This window comes from Aspergillus stella-maris, assembly GCF_047715825.1.
Source record: "Aspergillus stella-maris strain CBS 113639 unplaced genomic scaffold BDV14scaffold_43, whole genome shotgun sequence".
NCBI classification, from domain to species: Eukaryota; Fungi; Ascomycota; class Eurotiomycetes; order Eurotiales; family Aspergillaceae; genus Aspergillus; species Aspergillus stella-maris.
Window position 1 is genome coordinate 231,702 of NW_027396837.1, and position 20,826 is coordinate 252,527.

Genomic DNA, 20,826 nt, shown 5'->3' on the forward strand with positions numbered 1-20,826 from the left:
CTTGCGTTTCAACACTTTGTACCATGAAATACCGCGGCATAGTCTACGATGTCGGCCTCAATTTCAACGGCACTGGCTTCTCCGTCGAGCCGTTCGACCCTGCTCTAGTTGAACACGATATGAAAACAATCGCCAACGAGTTACACGCCAACGCCGTCCGAATTGAAGGAGAAGAGATAGATCGGCTGGTTGTTGCCGCACGGTCAGCGCATGCTGTGGGACTCAAGGTGTTTTTCAATCCGTGGAAGATGAATGCAACTATCGACCAGACTGAAGAATACTTCGAAGAGGCCGCGAAAACAGCAGAGAAATTACGAAGCAAAGGCATCGACTTGATCTTTATCGCCGGCTGCGAGTACACCATCTTCAGCAAAGGTGTCTTTCCCGGGGACTCTTTCATCGATCGTGTGATGTTTCTTGGCCCGTTGTTTCCCAAAGGTCACAGGGTTGAAGATATTCCTCAGGCTCTGCGTGACAAGTCCACCAAGCTCAATGAGGTCTTGCGGTCCTTTGTTGAAGTCATTCGTTCCCACTTCCGCGGACAAATCACATATTCCGCTGGCTCTTGGGAAGTCGTGGACTGGGATATATTTGACCTCGTCGGCATAGACTATTACCGCCGAGGTGAGACCGCAGAGACATACATTTCCAGTCTCGACCGGTACAAGATCGGAAAACCTCTCGCAGTCCTAGAAGTCGGCTGCTGCGCATATGAAGGAGCCGCAGCACGCGGAGATGGCGGGTTCGTACTACTCAAAGGCACGAATGCAGACGGAACCGGCATATTCGAAAACGACATTGTCCCGACTCGGAGCGAGAAGGAACAGGCTGAGTACGTCGGTACACAGCTCCAGCTCCTCGACAGTGCGGGTGTTGATGCGGTCTTCATATACGTGTTTTCGTTCCCTTGTATGCCGGCGGGGGAAGGGGCAAGGGATATGGATATGATGTCTTTCTCACTGGTCAAGACGTTTCTCGAGCCAGACACGAGATCGAGCGATATGCCACCGTGGGCACCAAAGGAGTCGTTTTATCGCGTTGCCGAAGTCTTTCGCTCTATGGGGTAAGGAGCAGGAGAGGACGCTTAGACCCACTGAAAAACGTCGTTTGGCAGGTCCATGCTTAGAAATAAATTTGAAGTAGAGAAGTAATTGGAATGATTTATGAATTAATGCCTGAGTGTTAATGGGTCCATCGCAATCCAGCGGAGAAACATACCATAGCCAGCACATCTACAAACCTCAAGCCATGGTAGACATCTCCTTCTCTGCCTAATTATTCCAACATTGTGGCCTCTAAACTATCTTATTTCCTTTGCCATATCCAGAATACAACCTGCTAGCTACACAGATCACAGATAATAATAGTCAGTAAAGCCATCCATCCATTTTCTGGGCTTAAGTAAGCTTCCACTGGCAAGTCGAGGTCAACCGAAGCCACAGCCACAGGCTTCTCATCTTCAGTGCGAGTCTGTCCAAGTCTCACCTATGTGGAAAACAGGGGAGCAGGATTAGTTGACGTCAGTGGCATGCGGCCTGGGGCGTTCAGCAATGCATCAGTCTAGATCTCCTCGATGGGATCTTTAATGTCCTGCAGGTGGTGTCTAGGTAAGCTCTGGGGGGACTCGGCATGTTTGGCTAAACAGAAGACGCTGCTTTTGGGGAATCTAGTATGTTCGTTTGGTTGGAGGTTATCTCTCAGTCAATGCTAGTCCTTGTACCCGTAATAGCGTGAGCTAAAAGGTCCTATCATGACTCGACTCGACCCGTTACGGCGGGTGGCCGGCAATGTTCCCTGTATGCGTTTGTTATATGAAGATTTTCGGTTAACAGCGAACTAATAGTGAAGTTGAAAATGGGTAGGGACAAAAAGGGGGAAAAAGAATAGAAGAAAAAAAAAAGACCTAAGTGAGCCAAGTGTTCGAGGTGGATATTGCAGATATATATAAATCCAGATCAACCCCCGACCCTCCCTCTTGCAAAATCTAATCCAAAGCCTGAGCCTCACACATCCTACTATACAACCCGCCCAACACAATCAACTCCCCATGCGATCCAATCTCCCTGATCCGCCCTTCATGGAATACAAAGATCACATCTGCGTCCCTAACAGTACTCAACCGATGCGCAACAGCAACCGTAATACGATTCCCATAGCCATCGCCATTGCCAGCCCTCCCCGCCGCAAGCGCAGCATGCACAGCCCGCTCACTCTCAGTGTCAAGCGCACTAGTCGCCTCATCTAAGAGGAGAATGCTCGGCTCCCGAATCAGCGCTCTGGCAATTGCAATGCGCTGCCTCTGCCCGCCTGATAGCTGGGATCCGGCAGGGCCAACAGATGTGCGCAGGCCGTCGGGGAGAGACGAGACGAAGTCCCATGCGTTGGCGGCGCGAAGGGCGCGCTCGATTCGGGAGTCTTGGGTTTCAGCTGGAGGAACGGTAGAGTTCAGGTTGGCGTCGTGGCTGTTTAGATTTAGACCGAATGCGACGTTTTCGCGGATCGATAGTGGGAAGAGGTCTGGGTTTTGCTGGACCAGGGCGACGGACGTGCGGTAGAGGCGCGGGTTTAGGGATTGCAAAGGTGTGGCGTCGAGGATGATTGTGCCTGCTGATGGGTCGTAGAATCTTTCTAGGAGAGCTATCACGGTTGATTTGCCGCATCCTGAGGGGCCGACGAGGGCGATGAATTGGCCTTTCTTGAACTGTGGGGGTTAGTGTGCCTACATTCGTGACCAGAAGCATGGAAATGGGATGGTAACGTACGCTAAGATTAAGGCCTTTCAGGATAGGGATCTCTGGTCGAAGAGGGTAGGAGAATTTGACATTCTCCAGATCAAGGACGTCTGCTGCGCCGGGACCGTTGTCGCGAGTTTCATCTGTCTCCTGAACTGTTGGCTGCAGGGTATGAAGCCAGAAGAGGTAGTTTGCGGCATTAACGCCCTTTGTAATGCTAGTGGAATACTGAAATAGCTGCGATGCGCTCTGTCCGGAGAAGAAGACTCCCAGAAAGGCGACAAAGAAGGCATAAAGCGTGACCTGGTCAAGTGAGAGTAGGCGGCATCCATACCAGAAGCCCAGAGCCATGAACCAGTACTCTGCGGATTGCGTAAAGGCAAAGCTGAGCATTACTGTGAGTAATTGACGCTTCAAATCAGCCATTGCCTCATCCAGCTCCCTCGTGTACTTGTTTAAGACGGCATACTCAATAGCTAGCGAGGCGATTGTTCGAATTGCAGTGACGGCCTCCGACGCAACAGACGCGCTGGCCATGTAGCGCTTTGACGTATCGCGATCGAACTTGGCATCCAGCCTGATTTTGAGATATCCAGAGCCAACTAGTGGAATAAGACCAGCGCATATAACAACAAGGCCAAGCTTCCAGGAATAAACAAGTGCCAGTACTGCGCAAGCAAGCAGATTGAGGACAGCGATTAATACAAGACCAATATTGTAGCCCATGAGCTCGAGTATGGCCTGTGGGTTTGAATCAATACGTGCAGCAAGTGCCCCAGTAGTATTCTCTTCGCGATCGAAGAACTGAATATTCTGTCGTAGTATGTCACGGAGACTTTGCTTGCGCAGCTTATGGCCAAAATGCTGGGCGACAGTGTTGGTTGCGTAGCCGAGAATGGAATAGAATACGAGACAGCCAGCGGCAAGGACGATGAACATGGTGGCAAGGAAGCTGCCCTTTTGTTCTAATTCTGTCGACGGCAGGGTGAGGATTTCGACCACTTCAGATAACAAAATTGCTTGGCCAGGAAAGGTCGCTCCTATTCTTGTGATTAAAAAGGGGATGCTATAATTGCCAGGGCGAGGTTACTTACCATTAATAATACATCCAGCCAACACCAGACAGTACACAAAGCTGAGCTCAGGGGTCTCCCGGACAAGGCGATAGATAACGGACAGGATGTTCTGGTGCTTGTAGTCGTCGTATTTGGCGTACTCTTTCTTCGGGATGACTGCATTGCTGTTACCAACCGAGACATATGACTCTGACTTTGATGGCCTAGTCACAGTATCTGGGACCGGTCGCAACCCTGGACGTGGAACGGTCAGGTCTTGGACTCTGACAAGTTGCGCATATGTGCCATCATGAGCAAGCAAGGAATCATGTGTTCCCTGTTCGACTATGCACCCCTTCTTCATAACAATAATGTTGTCGGCCTTTCGGATCGTCGCGAGCTTGTGGGCAATGATAATCGTAGTGCGGCCTTCTGAAGCCCTATCCAAGGCCTTCTGAACCACGCTTTCGGCCTGCGGGTCCAGAGCACTGGTGGCCTCATCTAGGATTAGAATCTTGGGTTGAGAAACAATACTTCGCGCAATGGCAATTCGCTGCTTTTGTCCACCAGATAAAAGGCCGCCATGCTGGCCTATCTTGGTATTATAACCATCTTGAAGATCGGCAATAAATTCATGCGCAAAGGCAATGATTGCTGCTTCCTGTACCCGTTCCATCTGCTTTTCTTTAGGGGCATGCTCCCACTCTGTGCCGACAAGACCTTGCTGGATATTCTCAAAGACCGTGCCCTGGAACAAGACCGGCTCTTGCTGTACCAGACGGATATTCTTTCGGAGCCAGCCGAGATTCAATTGCTGGATTAGCTGGCCGTCTAATGTGATGGTTCCTGACTGAGGGTTGTACCAACGCTCCAGGAGACCGACAATCGTACTATTCCCGGAGCCAGAGGGACCCTGGGCAAGGTTAGCTTATAATAATGGCGACGTTGTATGATTCACTCACCACCAGGGCAGTGACCTTTCCCGCATGCGCTCTCATGGAGAATCCGTCGAGAACCTTCACCCCGGGTCGAGTGGGGTAAGCAAAAGTGATATCGTTTAGCTCAATATCCCCTACGATCTCAGACCTCTTATGACCCGCATTGTCATAGGGATCGATCTCCGATTGGCGATCAATCAGGTTGAAAAGCTTGGATGCGGCCGTAGCAGAGCGGGTGAAGTCGACCATGTAAGGAGCAAGCATTGTTAGCTGCGTGGCAGCAATGATTACCGACATAATGACACTTTCCTGTTAGTGATAAGCTGCAGCCGCAGGCCAAATAGAGAAACTCACGTAAATATGCCTCCAGCCTCGCCAATCTCTCCTGTAGACAACATACGGATACCTTGCCAGAAGGCTAAACCGTAGCCCAGGAAGACGATACAGTACTCCGCGGAAAAAAAGACTCCAAAGATAATTGAAAGTTTGCTGCCTACCTTATGAGCAGAGCACAGGTACTCGTCAAATCTGTCGACCAGCCTGTCTCTGATCTCAAAGGCATGCGCAGTCCGCACACTGGACAAAAAGTCTCGGAAAATGCGTTGGCCTTTGAATTGATGTCGAGAATCTGATTCTCATAGATTCCCATGAACGCTCCCGCAACACCATTGACAATCAGAGTCGCTGGTGCAATACAGAGACATATGAGTGTAAGCTTCCACTGAATGACAAAGGCAATAATGAAAGCAGTAATGAAAGCAGAGATGCCCTGGAAAACAAGACCGAGTTTTTCACTAATCCCACTCTGGATCATTCGTCCGTTGGAGGTAGCTTGTGTTGCAATCGAGCCACCAATTCCATGATCGAAGAAAGCCACCTCTTGGCGAAGAGCTGACTTGAAGTATTCATGGCGAATATTGCGAGTAATGATGTGGGAGGTGTAGGTGAACAGCGTGTTGTAGACAAAAGACAAGACGAAGCGGACAATTCCGAGGTAGACAAAGTAAAGGGCTAGCTTTGATGCTTCTGAACGGAGCTGGGATGGCGAGGATTGCGACGATGTAAAGTCGGTGACACTGGTGATGAACCGCCCTATGATGAGGGGTTGGAAGGCTATACCGGCGCCAGAACCAAGGGCTGCAACGGATGCGGTTGCTTGTAGGAAGCACTCAGAAGGACTGGCATACCTGAAGATTCGTTTGTATGAGGTGAAAGAACCATCAGATTCATCAGGGGTAGGCGCTGTACCGTCCCTCTTTTCGTTTTCGCTTCCTTCGGTCTCCATGATTAGGTCTATTCGTTTGGTTGCCATTTTGGTCAAGAACACGAACCAGACGTAGCTTAAATACCTACGACGCGCAAGGGGGGCCTTTCGGGGCGGACATCACGGTGTCCGTATAGCAAGTACAGAAAAGCCCTAAAGAGTCTCGGACGACGGACATCACGGCCTCCTGTGGGTCGTCTTCCCTTGAGTCATCATTCAATCTCCTTTTTTTGGCAGGCGGGCACCACTTTGGGAATAGGCCCGATCTACCTACCTTGGTACTGCAGATTTGCCTCCGTCTCGACGTTGCAATACCTCAATCGTCAGTCAACCTTTTGCGTTATCATCATGGAGGGTGTTGGTACTTCATCGGATAACCCCAGAGCGGAATCCTCGACAAACCCGAGTACTCTCATGATGCGAGCTGTTTGTGACCTGGTTTCTCTCTAAATTCTTGGTTGCCATAGTTAACTTTATGCCCAGTGCGATGTCTGCCGAGTTCGCAAGGTATTCCTCTCATGACTGCAATTTTCATGTCTGATTTCCGGTAGATAGGGTGCAACAGACAATATCCTTGTTCTCATTGTCAGCAAAAGAACATCAACTGTACATACGCCGAAGTCAAAGTCAAGGAGAAACGCACTCGCATCCATTTTACTCCCTTTTAGTATGTCTTGCGCGTCCTCGTCACCCTTCTTCATTATACTTGATTATTCTGTTTGAGGTCAGTCTGACGGGCAATGGCTTTCATTATAGCGAACGAAAAATTGACCACATCGACCGCCGACTAGATGGTATCATCGAACTGTTGCACGACCTTCGAGTAAGTCAGCGCGACACCGAACGGTCATCCCTACTAAGCAGTACACAAACGCCATCCAACGTGTCGCATCCCACGCCAGCCGTACCCATCCATGCCCCCGAGGCCGACTCGACGGCTGGCCCGCTCGTGGAAGGGGACTCTTCATTAACTGCCCACTCTGCGTTTGCAAATGAATTCCTGGAGAGCTTCCTGAGTACGGATTCTGTGCAGGATTGCAGTCTAGAACTACGCCAGACTTTGGATGCACTTGCTCATACTGTTGCTACACTTAAGAAGCAGAGTGCGTCAGGAAAGATCACTGACACCCACTTACCACCTACTCCCCGTCTCTGCCTGCACGACATGGAGCTTCCTCCTATTGAGAAGGCCGTTGTCCTGATTCCCCTTGCGAAATGTGCGTTCCTGCCAATATCCCACTGTACTACGCGCCTATAAGATCTAACAACCTGTTCGCTAGCCCAGAGCCTCGCCGGCACCGGCTGGATTTATGAATTTATACAGCTGAATCAATTCTCAGACATGTGCCTCGGCGTCTATTTCTCAGATAGTTATCCCGAGGCAGATTTCATAACTGTCAATGCCGGTTTGCATTCGCTTTTCTGGGACTACGCTTTCCAACTGCCCGAGGAGAACAGAACAGAATACTTTGGCTACGCCCGTCTATGCGGAATGAATTTCGAAACTGCGCTGGCCGATCTGCCTCTCCACCTACCCGCAACGCCCAGCACAATTCTTGCACTTACATTTGGTGTAAGTATCTCTTCTTGATCTTGCTCACGGCTCCCCAGCCAGCCCCGTCGACGCTGAATCTAACCAATTAAAGGCTTTCCACTTCGTCGAGCTTTCGAAGCCCTCTTTGTCATGGACATTCCTATCCAAGGCATCCGAGCTATGCCAAACACTCGGGTATCATCTCAGCTCATCCATGAAGCTCGACAGCGCAGAGACCGTACAATACAAACTCTTTCTCTTCTGGGGTGTCTACTTCCTCGACAAGAGCTTGTCCCTTCGCCTTGGCCGAGCCTCTACCATTCTCGACAGTGAAATAACTGTCCCTCGCCCGGCAGTAACGAACGGCAGTGCACCGGTCATGGCTTACTTTCCTTTGTGGATTGAATCTGCGCGATGCCAGGGCAACATATATGCAATGCTCTACAGCCCCTCGTCAGTGTCTAAACCGGACAAGGTGCGACGGGAAAGGGTTCAAATTCTACTAAATGACCTCCAGGCGTTGGAAAGGGCAACGCAAGAGACGCATGTAAGTAGGTCGGTGTTGGTTGCAGCGAGGAATCGAAAGGAAAAAGAACCCGCCGTCTTATTGACTGACATCGTGTAGGACCGCTGGATCGAAACCGCAAGACAAACCACCGGGGAAGATCTAGTCAACTTCTTCGCTGTCTCTGACGACGTACACCGTCTCACCCTCCTAACGCTCGTTCATCGCGCCGCACCGCCAGAACCAGCTCCAAGCTCGAAGGACTCACCTGCACCCCCAAGGCCCAGGCTCACCACAAAATGCATCAACGCCGCACAGACCGCACTGCAAAGACACCACGACTGCATGGCCGTGATACGTAGAAACCCACCCATCTACTTCTGCAAGTATATCCACTGGTAAGTTACAAGTTGCAAGATGCACCCCATTCGAAAACCAATCAATCACCCAACTCAACCCAACCCTACCGGACGCTGGCTCATCCTCAAAACAAGGACGCTCCTATTCGCGCCCTTCTCGCCATTCATCGTCATATTCTGCCACATCATCGAGACGCAAGACGCGGCCCTCTTGCGCCACCTGCACTCTTTCGTCGAATCCATCCAATCCGCGCCGCACGTCTCCGATGCCGCGGCCCGCATGTACCGCCTCTTCCTAGTCCTCTACAACGTCGCCATGCGGTACCTGGAATTTCGCACCTCGCGGCAGCCAGAGGAGGAAGCCGCGCGTGCTGAGATGGACTCGCATTTGGCTGCGCTGGGACTGGGACTGGGACTAGCGGCGCCTGGTGACGGCTCGCGGTGTGTGCCGAGCCAGGAGCCGCGGCAGGAACTGCACAACTCTGTGAATACGGAGGGGGGACATGCTCTTTTGGGGCATGGATATCGGCACTTAGAGCGCCATCCCGGGGAGGATGAGGAGTTGGAGCCGGTGATGCGGATGGGGATGGGGCATGGTGAGGCGGAGCTGGATCCGGATTCGGGGTCGCCTTTGGATCTGGATTTGGGTGGGTGGGTTTCTGCTAACCGGGCTATTATGGGGTTGGTTCAGGAGTCTGATTTGCATTTTCTGGATGAAGGTTGGATAAATTGATGGGTGGAACCTGTTTTCTTCTGTTGTCTGTCTGCTTGAGGGACTTCGCTATGTATCTACCTACACGGTCGTGCCTGCTGGACAGCGCGTAGAAGAAGTATACCTTTCTTCCTGTATGTTCGCGGTCTAGCCCTGAATGACAGCGTAATGAAGAAAGTACAGATAGAGTAGTTGTAACTAAAATATATTCCACTTAAAGCTATATTTTAAGCTATAAGAACCTTTTTAAATTCTCTAGCCCCTCTAGATCTCCTCTGGAAACTCGGTATTTAGTCCGACCATTCCCTTCAATTTAGGAATCCGAAGCTGTAAAGACGAATCCTGACCCTAACAAAATAGGGAAAGCTTCTGGAAGACACCAAGCTCCTTGTAAATAAGTCGTGGTCGCTGCCAGCTGATTTAACGATAACCTCGACTGGTGTGAAGATGGATAGGGTCTCGGCGGGATTATAATTGGTAAACCTAGGGCAAACCCTGGTAGCACGCGAAATCCTAAGCCCGTCTCAAGGGCCTCAACAAACTACACCAAGATCCAAGGGTTCACTCATTCGGGAGGCATATAAGTCCTCTAGTGACCGTGTGATTCCGTCCTCGGCCTCAAGGTTCCTATTACATCTGACCAACTTTTTATACGTCACTTTGATGAGCCAATGTCTGCAGGTGGAGGGTATCTACCGGTGATTTTGGCGGCTATTGGGTACTGGCGTTTGGAAGAGTGGCATGTGCGGGGACTGAATGAGACGAGATATCTGGGGGCTGGGAGTATCCAGAGCCTGTTGTCATTTTACCGGGCTAAATCACTATCACCCATGGATAGCCTGATCCTGTTATTCCTGCTAGCGACTCAGTGACCAGTTGTGGAGAACTTCCGTGAGGTTGTTAAAGAGCAGGATAAAGATGACTTTCGTGAAGGCTTCAGATACCATGAGGACAGGTGACTGAGGGATGCTTTTTTGAAACCAGTCGCGAAGGCTTAGCTAAAGTAGCTCCGAACCCAGAAAGTGTACTAGACGTTGGATATAGCTCACAGATAAAATCTCCAATGAAACCAAGGTGGGACATGCGTCATGCTTTTGTTGTCTTACAGGCCGCGTCAGATGCTAAAGCTCCCGGGGTATGACAGGTGACCATTGAGCGGCTCAATTTATAGCAGCTGCAGTATGCACTCGCAATCCAACGGCGACGGGCCCTCTTCATATCCGCAAGCCGAGGCCTAGACCTGTTGTGCGAGACTCGATATGAGGCTAAACTGAGTAGGTAGCGAATGAAGCCCCGGTTCACTGCTTTAATATAGTCTACTCCAGCGCCACGGTCCTTGAGTCGTCCTCTTTTTCAACCGAAGTGGTGAAGGTGAAAGACTAGCCTGTGACACAGCGGCATGAATTCTTCAGCCCAGACTCCGAGAGAGCCTCATAGCGCGTCTTTAGTGAAAGAACCCGTCCAGTCATCGGCTGCCACTTCACAAAGAGCTGCATGACTAGCCGAGCGGGCTAGGCCCATTGCATCCATCGTAGGCAAGTGTTGCAGAGTCGACGTTACCTTGCGAATGCTTACTAGCCACAAATGGCATATCAGTGCGATAGCTCTCGTTTGTTTTGGGCGATTTCCGGCGAATGCGAGTGAAGTTTTGGTGGCGTAGCTTGTGTCTTTTCTTTGTGAATTGGGAGATGGTCAGATTCATTCGGCGATTGCATTGGAGCATGGGGGTGAACATTCCCATCACAAAGCTTAAGTTGATTCCCTATAACTTGACCTCCCTCCCTCGTCCCCAGCCAAAAAATTGTCCTGAAGAATAAACGAGATTCTGATTTTATTCTGAAGTTTTGGTATCTCATCAAGTCAGCATTTCACTAGGATTGATCATCGCCGATCGCCATGTCGCAACGATCATCGAGGGACCCCGCAGCCTATCCGGTGCTGAGTCTGCCAGTCTCACAACTGAAATCATCGTACGATATTGTCGTAGTCGGATCCGGCTATGGTGCTGGTGTCGCAGCGAGTCGTATGGCGAGAGCGGGAAAGAGCGTTGCGGTGCTCGAGGTTGGAAATGAGTGGAGAGGTTTGTCTTTTTTCCATGCCCATTGGTAGACACACCTTTAGCTAACGAGGATACCATAGCGGGCTCGTTTCCAACGACATTCAAAGAGTGTGTTCGACAGCTCAACGTCTCTGGATTTGAATCTCAAAGACCATCAAAAAGAGAGCGGCTGTTTAAAAAGTTTGTATCAGAGGACGAGGCAAAGTTATTCCAGTTACGCACCGGAGAAGGCCAACGTGCTTTCTGTGCTCATGGTTAGTATTTCGCTTTGCTGTTCTTTTTGCTTGAATAGAGGCGCTAACTTTCTAGGGCTCGGAGGCGGTTCGCTCATCAACGCTGGTGTCTTCCTCGAGGCAACACCAGAGACATTGAGTATGAGCGCCTGGCCAGAGGATATCCGCGAGGACGTCGGCAGTATGAACAAATGTATGTTACCCCCTATACCTGTCTTAGTGACCTAGTGCCTAATCAGCATCAATATTAGACTACGCCCGCGCAGCTAGCATGCTCCAACCAAGGACATACCCAAACTCAAAGAAGCACCCACCGCTAGCGAAGACCCAAAATTTGCGAGATGCCGCGTCATGGCTCGGAGAACAATCCAAATTCTCTCGAATCCCACTCACGATGACGTTCGACCAAGGCAGGAATACAGCTGGGGTCTTGATGCAGCCCAACGAGGGCTCCGGCAACGAGTGCACTGGCCTGAACGACGGGTCGAAGAATTCCATCCCAGTCACCTACCTCGTAGATGCGTGGAACTGGGGTGCAGAAATATTCACAGGGTGCCAGGTGCGCTACGTTGAAGAAAATGATGGTGAGGGAGAAGGGTATGTTGTACATTTTGCCCAGAAGGAGCGAGCGACTGCGGTATTCGGGGAGGAGCGAGTCTCGTGGGTAAAAGCGGTATGTACCTCTTCTTGGATGGGCAATACAGAATTATCTCTAATTGATTGCAGAAAGAATTTTGCTTCCTCGGTGCTGGTGCCCTCGGAACAACCGAGATTCTCCTTCGCTCCAAGCAGCACGGCCTTGGTGTCTCGCCTATGATCGGCAGAAATATGTCAGGGAATGGTGATCTCTTGACGTTTGGTATGTCTCCTGCCTTCCTACGAGGTACTATACTGACAATTCTGGTGGCAGGCTACAATGGGACTCAGGACATCAATGGCCTCGCAGGATCCAAGAAGGACCTCAAGTCTGGCCCCACGATCACAAGCATGATTGACCTGCGCCAGGAAAAGGGCTCAGAATCAGATCCAAATCCTCTAGCAGGATATGTGATTGAGGACGGGGCTATTCCTTCACCATTTGCGCCCATCATTCAAGCTCTCCTCATCTGGCAGACTTTAAGTTTCTGGAATCTGATCTTGGCCTTTCTCCGGTCTCCGATAACACAGATCAACTGTGCTATTGCAGCTCTCAAGTCACTCATTCTAGGCCCATATACAGCGGGTGGTGCAGTTCAGCGTACTGCGACATACCTCATAATGTCCCACGACAGCAGTGAAGTTAGACTAACACTAGAGTCTGACAAACCTCGGCTTCGTGGCGTCGGAGAAGGGCGGGCATACAACATTGGCCGGATCAGGGGAGCCCTCAAATACATGCTAGACTGGTCTGGAGCCGGCATGGGGTTCTCTTACTTTTACGGTACGTCACTCCTACCTTGCCCTCAACATCTGGACACGAAAGATTGTTACTGACTTGTACTTTATCAGGGCGCTGTCAGGAGGAGGTCTCCGTTCATTCACTTGGAGGTGCAAACATGAGTCGAGACGGCAGTGGACGTCAAGGAGTAACGAATCACCTTGGACAGGTCCTAACGGGTCGTAACCAGGAGGTCCACCGGGGCTTAATTTGCTGCGATGCGTCTGTCATACCAACATCGTTAGGCAAGTTTGAGTCATCAAACAAAAGTGTAGCATAGCTAACGAATTAGGTGTAAACCCGCTTGCGACTATTACGGCCCTTGCTGAGCGGACAGTCGACCTCGTGGCACAAGAGAATGGTCTCACCATCGATTTGGCTACAGAAAACGGGGAAATAGATCGTGACAGCAAACCGATGATTACATACTGCGATGGCAAGATAGAGGATGTCGACGATTATGTTCCTACTGGGTGGCGGTTTACGGAGTCTCTCGACGGACATGTCGGTACTGCCACAAGGGCATCAGAACCGGTGGTAGCTGAAAGGGAAGGGAAGAATTCCGTATCCCAGGTTCACATGCTACTGACAGTTAATATACATCGTAGAATACAAGGTATGTCACTAAAAAATACAACTTTCATACACATACTAATTGAAGCAGGTTCCGGTCCTAGATACAGAGGCCTCTGTGCTGGCACGGTGTCGTGTGGCGCCCTCTCACAGCGGACGATGAGGGTAGTAAAGGGGAAGCTGGACTTCTTTGTCTCCGGTGAAGACAGTGTTGATGGAACGATGCTAAGGTATTCGTTACCTCTCGACACAGTAGAGGGCAGGCGGTTGACATTGAATGGAGTGAAGACACTGGATTCCTCCCACGCGTTTTCAATATCAGGAATCTGGAAAGCAACGACAACAGTCAATGTCGCCGTCCAAGATGGGAAACAACGCATCGGCGCTGGTGTCCTGCATATTCCACTGTCTTCGTTCCGAAAGCAAGTCAGGACATTCCAGACCACAGCCGAATCCACTCTGTCTGATTTACCAGTGCTCTTGATGTTCCTCCTCTACTTCCTCTACCAACTGGTGATTGTCTTCTTCAACCCTCTCATTCTACGTTTCTTTGCTCACCGTTCAGCCCAAACTCGGTTTGAAGCGATGGAGTTATCTAGTTCACAAACACTAATTACAGCAGACGGGGTGGAAGTTAAGCTGACCATATATGCACCCGTGACGCAAGACAATATGCGACAAAAGCCTCCCGTCTTACTCCTCCCTGGTATTACCGGTACCAAAGTCGAGCACTCACTATACACCCTGCCGTACCAGAAGATGAACATGGCGCAGTACTTTACCTCGCGCGGTCATCAATGCTATGTCCTTACACATCGATGGAGTCACCAGGACCAAGTTGCGAAGGAATGTACCGTCTTCGACAGCCGGTTCGATGTCGCTGCTGCCCTGGCATACGTCGCCGCCAACGAGCCGCAGAGCCCAAAGCCCTACATTGTAGCGCACTGTCAGGGGTCGGTGGGTTTAGCAATGGCCTTGCTTACGGGAACTGTCAAACCGACTCAGATATTGGGAATCACCGCAAACTCGGTCTTCATGAATCAGGTCTTCCCATACTGGAATGCAATCAAGGCATGGAGCCCGGCGTTGATCAGACTGTATGAGTTCTTTGACGGACCGTACTTCCCGACTAGCTTTATCGGAAAGAGAAAAGATATCGTCCAGCATATCCTGGACCACCTCGTTGCACTCTATCCTGTTCCTCGTCGCGATCGGTGTACATCGTCAGCCTGCCACAGAACGAGCTTCGCTTTCGGACTCCTATGGAACCACGAGAACCTCGATAGATCTATCCACGATAATATCGATCGGTTCTTCAACGGCACTTACACCAAAAGTCTAGAACATATCACGCGAATGGGATCGAAGGGCATGTGTTTAGATAATGACCTTAACGGCCTTCTGACAGAGACGAACCTCGAACGCCTCCGCGGTGTCCCAATCATGTTCATATCCGGAAGCGACAATGAGGTATTCATGCCGGAGGGGACGTTGAAGGACTATGAGTTGTTGAGGAGGAGATTTGGCGAGGGCATGTATCGACGCTTTGTGCCGGAGGGATATGGTCATCTGGATACGATTGTTGGGAAGAGTGCTGATGAGGATGTTTGGTGGAAGATTGAGTCTCATCTTGAGTGGTGTTCTGATCGTGACTGTAGTGGGAGGGCCGGTGGGAAGGCGAAGGGGGAGGGGAAGAAGAAAATGGTGAATGGTTTAGGGCTGGGACACTAAAAGTTTGATTCTTGTATGATATGATAGTCTTATTGAACATGTTTCTCTCGATATATCCAGGTTTCTCCAAGTAAAATGGTCTCCCTTTGCAAACAGATCCCTCCCCGCGTCTTTAAAGAAACTCCCCCCGTATACATATGGTCTACTCCATCTAGACCTCGACGCCCTTAACAGCAACCCCCTTTCCCCCCTCCCCCATCCCATCAACATCAACATCATCCCCCTTCACCCCCTCAAGAACAGTAACCCCCGCCCCAACCCCACTACAAACATAACTCCCAAACTTGAGTGTGGACACCCCCTTCTCAAACAACTCATCAACCTCCTCCAAACTCCGCCCCTTAAGCTCAGGAACCATAAAGAAAGCCCAGACAAACGCAACCACGCTGAAAGACCCATATATAAACCCGATCTTCCCCTGGAGGTTCGCGTATTCGGCGTCTTGGATGAAGGGGCTTATATATGTTACTAGAACGTTCACAACGAAGCCGGAGAAGGAGGCGATTGTTATTGTTTTTTCGCGGAGTTGTAGGGTGGGGGTTTCGGCTGTTAGGATCCATACACTATACGGATCAAGTTATTAGCATACGATCTTTGGATAGGGAGCAGGGTGGAAAGGGGACGGAGCATACCAAGAAGACCACCCAACCGCCTGAAAAACCTGCCACATGAACAACGCCGCAAGGGCACCACTCTGCGCCCTAGCAGAACCCGTATCACCATACCCCGTAACCCCCGCAATGGAAAACATAGCAGCGCCCATCACAACCGTGCTCACAAGCACAAGCGGCCTTCTCCCTAGCCTATCAACGAAATAAAACGCAAACGCGCAAGACATCATATTCGTGAACGTCATTAGCACGCTCGTGCGATAGGAATCGGTCACGCCGATACCTTGCAGGAATACAACGAGGTAATTAGACATGAACCCACTTCCTTGCGTCTGCTGCATGCATTGCATGCCTGTTGCTATTAGGGTTCGGCGGAGGTTCGGGCCGCGGATTGTATCTATCCATGAGACGGACCCGTGTAAAGAAGCTTGTTCTTCTTCAGCGAGCATAAGGAGGTCTGCTTCGCGTTCAATTACATTATGCGGCGTTCCTTTCCGTAATAAATGCAATACCTTAGCGGCATCATCGCGTCGACCCTTACCAACCAGCCATCTAGGTGACTCGGGTAAGATAAACGATCCGATGAGGAGGATAATCGGCACGATGAATTGTAGGATTACCACAGCACGGTAGGCCCATTGGTCTGTTCGCTCGTGGAGGCCCCAGTTCGCGGTATGTACTAGTGTTCCCCCGACGAGGAGGGAGAACTGGTATGTGTTTATTAAAGACCCGCGGATTTTGTAGGGGGCGCATTCGGATTGATAGGCTGGGACGACGCTGTAATCCCATCCATTAGTATGTTCCAAAGGGGGGGGGGGGTTGGTTATGTTAGTGAGATAGCGTGGGAAACATACTTGCAAACAATCCCCAAACTAACCGCATTAACAATCCTCCCCACCATAAACTGCCAATAACTCCCAAACGAGCATGCCTGGATGAGTATACCAACGACGCCAATAACAGCTGAGACAAAGAAAGTCTTGACGCGGCCGAGTCGATTACCTATAAAGCCTGATACGATTGCGCCGAGGGCTAGACCTGCCGTGGGTGTACCTGTCGCCGCGGACTGCCATGTTGACGGGATGTAGTATTCCCCTGTGGATTCGTTGAGAACGCCGAAGTCCCGTGCGAATTGGGCCATGCCTAGGAAGCCGGACCAGTAGTTGTAGTCTGTTCGGCAATAAAGGTCAGATCTGGATTACGCGCTCTTGGGGGTGGGACTGGAATTGGGATTGTTTTGCTGAAGGGGGCACATACCCATTCCGAAACCCATGCCTCCGAGCTGGAAGAGGTCAGTCGTGAATTTTTTTGGCTGGATAAAAGGTGGCATACAGATGCATAGATGCAAACCATGAGCAATGGCTTGGTCATCTCTGAAGGCATGCTTGCCTTGAATCCCTTGAACATCTTGCTCGTAATATGCCCTACCGAGGTCAGAGCAGAGAATGACCAGGTGCTGGAGGATATTGGAGAGACCCGCTCTCACGGTGGTTGATCTGGGGTAGTACTTGGCTTCACAAAGATATTTATATTTCCCATAACTATACTCCAACGGCGAAGCGAAGAGAGAAACTGGGTCCCTTGAGAATAAACATGACTGGCTCAGACCGAGTAACGGGGATCTCGACCTTGTTTGCTTATCTTTCGAGCTTCAGAGGTCATATTGAGGGCGTATTTGAGCGAGGCACGAAGCATGCAGGAAGATGGTGGCTACGTAGGTGAACTAGTCTTATCTCAGACTATACCCCAACAGCCACATACAGATACCGTGCACTGACTGGACGACTATCTCCTCCCCGATGTACTTATCATCACCAGCGTCGAAGCACTATCTAGCCTTTTTGCTGATCGGATGTCCGGTGATAGGGAACATTACCTGTGTCGAACAGAAGCGATAGGAGACTGGAGTCCTAGCCTGCTGCTAGAATAGGTCAAGGAAACAGGACGTCCGATGCATGATGCACTTAATGGGGCTCAAGCGTAGCCGGGACTACTGATGTTCAATACATTCAAGTGACAGGTAAACCCACGAGCATGCTCTGGGGTTGAAGTACGACTCATGAACCACATCCCTATTTGGCGAAACATGACAAGTAAGACAATGACCATATCACTTTGCTCTTGGGCCTCTCCAACATAACATATATGAATATCTTCATCCCAGGCGGCTATAGCTGTAGTTTAAATGTGCTTATCAGTCAGGTTAACAAGGCTAAGACAAAAAGGCTATATAAACAATGACCACAGGGCTTTAACATACACAAAACAGTAGCTACCTGACAAGCATCCAATGTTGAGGCATCCGTCGGACGGCCCGACATCTGGGGTGCTACGTGTAACTCAGATAACCGCTCAACGCTCCGCCTCTCGTACGGAGCTTAGGATGTGTAAGTATATAGAAGTTTCAAATAGTAGATGTCTCCCTTCTTTTACAAAATAACTATGGTAATGGATAAGCCACGAATGAAGACGCCATGTTCCATTTGCAGGGGCATATCAGTAAAAGCTCAACGCACTGGCTCTCTATCCTATCTACCTAATCATCTCCAACGGTGGAGGCTAGCGTGTCCAACCTGTCTAACCTAGTTCAAGCTTGATAAGGATTCTTCGAGCGCTCATAGGCGCCCGCAAGCTAATCCCGGTTTCTTCAAGGAAGGTAATATACTAGCAATCCTCGTACGCTGAAGATTAAGAGTACGTCATTGCATGGATACTAATATGCGACCTCGAAGTTGCGCCGTCGTTAAGGCTTCAGAGTCTTGTCTCGCCGATAAATACTTTGTTGCAGTGTGAACGTCAGCCAGCGATGCAGAGCGACACCCTTTGGATTTGCCACGTTCGTCATTGAGATAGTACTTCTGAAACAAAGACCAAAAAACGGGAACATTGCCTTCTTGAACATTGCACATCAGATACCTACCTCCAAATACTGCCAGGTCGCGTCAAACGAACCTGTGTAGGTCATTGCCCAACGTCTATACCTACCGCTCCATGATGAAGAACACAACCACGGGCATACCGCGGCGGAAGAGCAAGAAAATAAAACCCATTCCAAGGTCATGAGAACAGACACTGAGCAGAACAACAGTTATGCGCTGCCAAGTCGCAGGCCAAAAATTGGAGATGGCCCCAACACCAGCCAAGGTCTGCAACAGTTGCGCCGCGGCCAAGTAGGGCTACCCGCGGCCAACGCACCAAATTCCTCAAGCCCAAGTCTTAAGCCTCGAGTCCAGCACAACGAACAAAATCACTAGGTAGCTCAACCTGAACCTACGCCGGCCATCTCACAATCAAGATGCTACCTCCCTTCCAAATCGACAATTGGCAACAAGCCTGCGCAGATAAACGCGCCGAACGCGACGCAAAAATCCCACCTTCGCATATCCTCCCCTCTCATCTCGCGGCGCGCGCAAAGGAAGGCACACTTCTTCCATCCGATCCTGAGATTCTGGATTGCGGAATCCTAACGGACCTTGATATCGAAATCACGAATATCGACGATGCAGAAGTCCTACTTTCTCGAATCGCAACCAAGACATATTCCGCCCTTGATGTGACGAATGCTTTCATGAAGCGCGCTTCGATCGCGCAGCAGGTTACGAATTGCGTTACGGAGATTATGTATGATCGTGCTCTTGAGAGGGCAAGGGACTTGGACGAGTATCTCGAGAAAAACGGGAAGACAATGGGTCTACTCCATGGCCTCCCTGTCTCACTGAAGGATTTATTCGGGGCCAAGGGCGTACATGCCACAGCTGGCTTAGCATCTTGGATACCAAATGTCTCGACTGAGGATTCGAGCGTTGTTAAGAAAATCCTGTCCGCTGGGGGTATTATCTATGTCAAGACTGGTGTATCGCAGGGTCATCTGATGGTTGAGTCCATTAATAATGTCTTCGGAACGGTGATGAACCCGTTTAATACGGGGCTTTCGGCTGGTGGATCAAGTGGCGGCGAGGCTGCGATTGTTGGTGCGAGGGGGGCAATTATTGGAAGTGCGACTGATGGGGGCGGGAGTATTCGGTTTCCTGCGGCGTTTTGTGGGCTTTGGGGGGTGAAGTGTTCGAAGGGACGCATTGGGACGATGGGGATTGAGTCGCCTGGGGATGGAAATGAAAGTACGAATGCGGGATTGGGGCCTATGGCGAGGAGTGTTTCTGGGTGTGAGATTTGGTTGAGGGCGCAGCTTGACAGTACACCCTGGGAGTGGGACTTTAATTGTGTTCCGATGGCATGGAATATCGAAAAGGCGAAGAGGACCGCTGGGAAGTTGGTTGTTGGTGTCGTCCGCGACGATGGTGTCGTGAGGCCTACGCCGCCTGTTATCCGTGCGCTTGAGATCGTGATCAAACAGCTAAAAGAAGCTGGGCACGAAGTCATCGACCTTCCAGCAGACGAAGTCAAGAGCATCCACCAGCGCGGTACATCCTGCGTCATGAAGTCCAATGTTCAAGGCGGCGGACGAGGAATCATGCAGCATATCAATGCCTCGGGAGAACCGGTTGTCCCTCGTACTGCGACAGGATCAGACGCTTCGCTTCTGACAACTCACCAGATCTTTGCGAACCATAAAGTGCGCGCTGGACTGGCGCGTGAGTACAACTCCCTCTGGACTCGGTTTGGTCTAGATACCATTCTTGCTCCAGCTGTCGCACATCCAGCCCCTCCGCATGGGAAGTATATCTCCAACGCATATGCGGCAATTTATAACATGCTGGACTACGTGACTGGAAGTATACCAGTGACGACAGTGGATCTTGAGCAGGATATTGCACCGCCGGAATGGTACGATGCCCCAGCGTATCCCAGGATTGAGGAGGAGAGGTTCCCGTATGATTGGGGTGATAGGGAGATGAAGGAGGTTTACTCAAGTCCAAAGGTGTTTGAGAATGCGCCCGTGGGAGTGCAGATTGCTTGCCGGCGGCTCCAGGAGGAGAAATGCGTGAGCATCCTCAAGGAGATCGAAGCGCTGCTGAGTAGATAAGACGCAGGTGTGGAACTTGGAACATAAGAAATAAAATGAATTTGATAGGCCAATTGTATAGCGCGGGGTTGGCTGAAAGTTGGAGAAGCTGTCTATCTTTCTTCTCCACTGGCTCTCCA

General features: G+C 50.5%; 6 protein-coding genes across 6 annotated transcripts; 4 read left to right on the forward strand and 2 right to left on the reverse strand.

The window, feature by feature from the left end:
• Nucleotides 1-23: 23 nt before the first annotated feature.
• On the forward strand, nt 24-1,151 carry BDV14DRAFT_202094 (uncharacterized protein; the record flags this gene model as incomplete). Its single annotated transcript, XM_073773920.1, has 2 exons — nt 24-1,063; nt 1,115-1,151. The coding sequence occupies 2 exons, from the start codon at nt 24-26 to the stop codon at nt 1,149-1,151; spliced, it is 1,077 nt and encodes a 358-aa protein (XP_073626230.1).
• An 816-nt stretch (nt 1,152-1,967) lies between these two features.
• BDV14DRAFT_210061 (ABC transporter ATP-binding protein) lies at nt 1,968-6,010 on the reverse strand (the record flags this gene model as incomplete). The annotated part of the gene is made up of 6 exons (XM_073775799.1): nt 1,968-2,701; nt 2,763-3,772; nt 3,827-4,700; nt 4,750-5,029; nt 5,080-5,271; nt 5,301-6,010. 6 exons carry the CDS (start codon nt 6,008-6,010, stop codon nt 1,985-1,987), a joined length of 3,783 nt encoding a protein of 1,260 aa, XP_073626231.1. The 3' UTR covers nt 1,968-1,984.
• Nucleotides 6,011-6,337: 327 nt separating this feature from the next.
• On the forward strand, nt 6,338-9,120 carry BDV14DRAFT_191097 (fungal specific transcription factor domain-containing protein; the record flags this gene model as incomplete). Its single annotated transcript, XM_073771440.1, has 7 exons — nt 6,338-6,415; nt 6,541-6,656; nt 6,746-7,206; nt 7,270-7,562; nt 7,636-8,070; nt 8,149-8,426; nt 8,523-9,120. The coding sequence occupies 7 exons, from the start codon at nt 6,338-6,340 to the stop codon at nt 9,118-9,120; spliced, it is 2,259 nt and encodes a 752-aa protein (XP_073626232.1).
• Nucleotides 9,121-10,995: 1,875 nt separating this feature from the next.
• On the forward strand, nt 10,996-15,112 carry BDV14DRAFT_202097 (uncharacterized protein; the record flags this gene model as incomplete). Its single annotated transcript, XM_073773921.1, has 8 exons — nt 10,996-11,179; nt 11,239-11,412; nt 11,468-11,584; nt 11,643-12,064; nt 12,118-12,250; nt 12,302-12,811; nt 13,101-13,424; nt 13,473-15,112. 8 exons carry the CDS (start codon nt 10,996-10,998, stop codon nt 15,110-15,112), a joined length of 3,504 nt encoding a protein of 1,167 aa, XP_073626233.1.
• Nucleotides 15,113-15,263: 151 nt separating this feature from the next.
• Nucleotides 15,264-17,130, reverse strand: BDV14DRAFT_191099 (sugar porter family MFS transporter; the record flags this gene model as incomplete). Its single annotated transcript, XM_073771441.1, has 5 exons — nt 15,264-15,675; nt 15,745-16,500; nt 16,578-16,893; nt 16,981-17,005; nt 17,056-17,130. 5 exons carry the CDS (start codon nt 17,128-17,130, stop codon nt 15,264-15,266), a joined length of 1,584 nt encoding a protein of 527 aa, XP_073626234.1.
• A 1,888-nt stretch (nt 17,131-19,018) lies between these two features.
• BDV14DRAFT_191100 (amidase signature domain-containing protein) lies at nt 19,019-20,707 on the forward strand (the record flags this gene model as incomplete). Its single annotated transcript, XM_073771442.1, has 1 exon — nt 19,019-20,707. One exon carries the CDS (start codon nt 19,019-19,021, stop codon nt 20,705-20,707), a length of 1,689 nt encoding a protein of 562 aa, XP_073626235.1.
• Between the last annotated feature and the right edge of the window lie 119 nt (nt 20,708-20,826).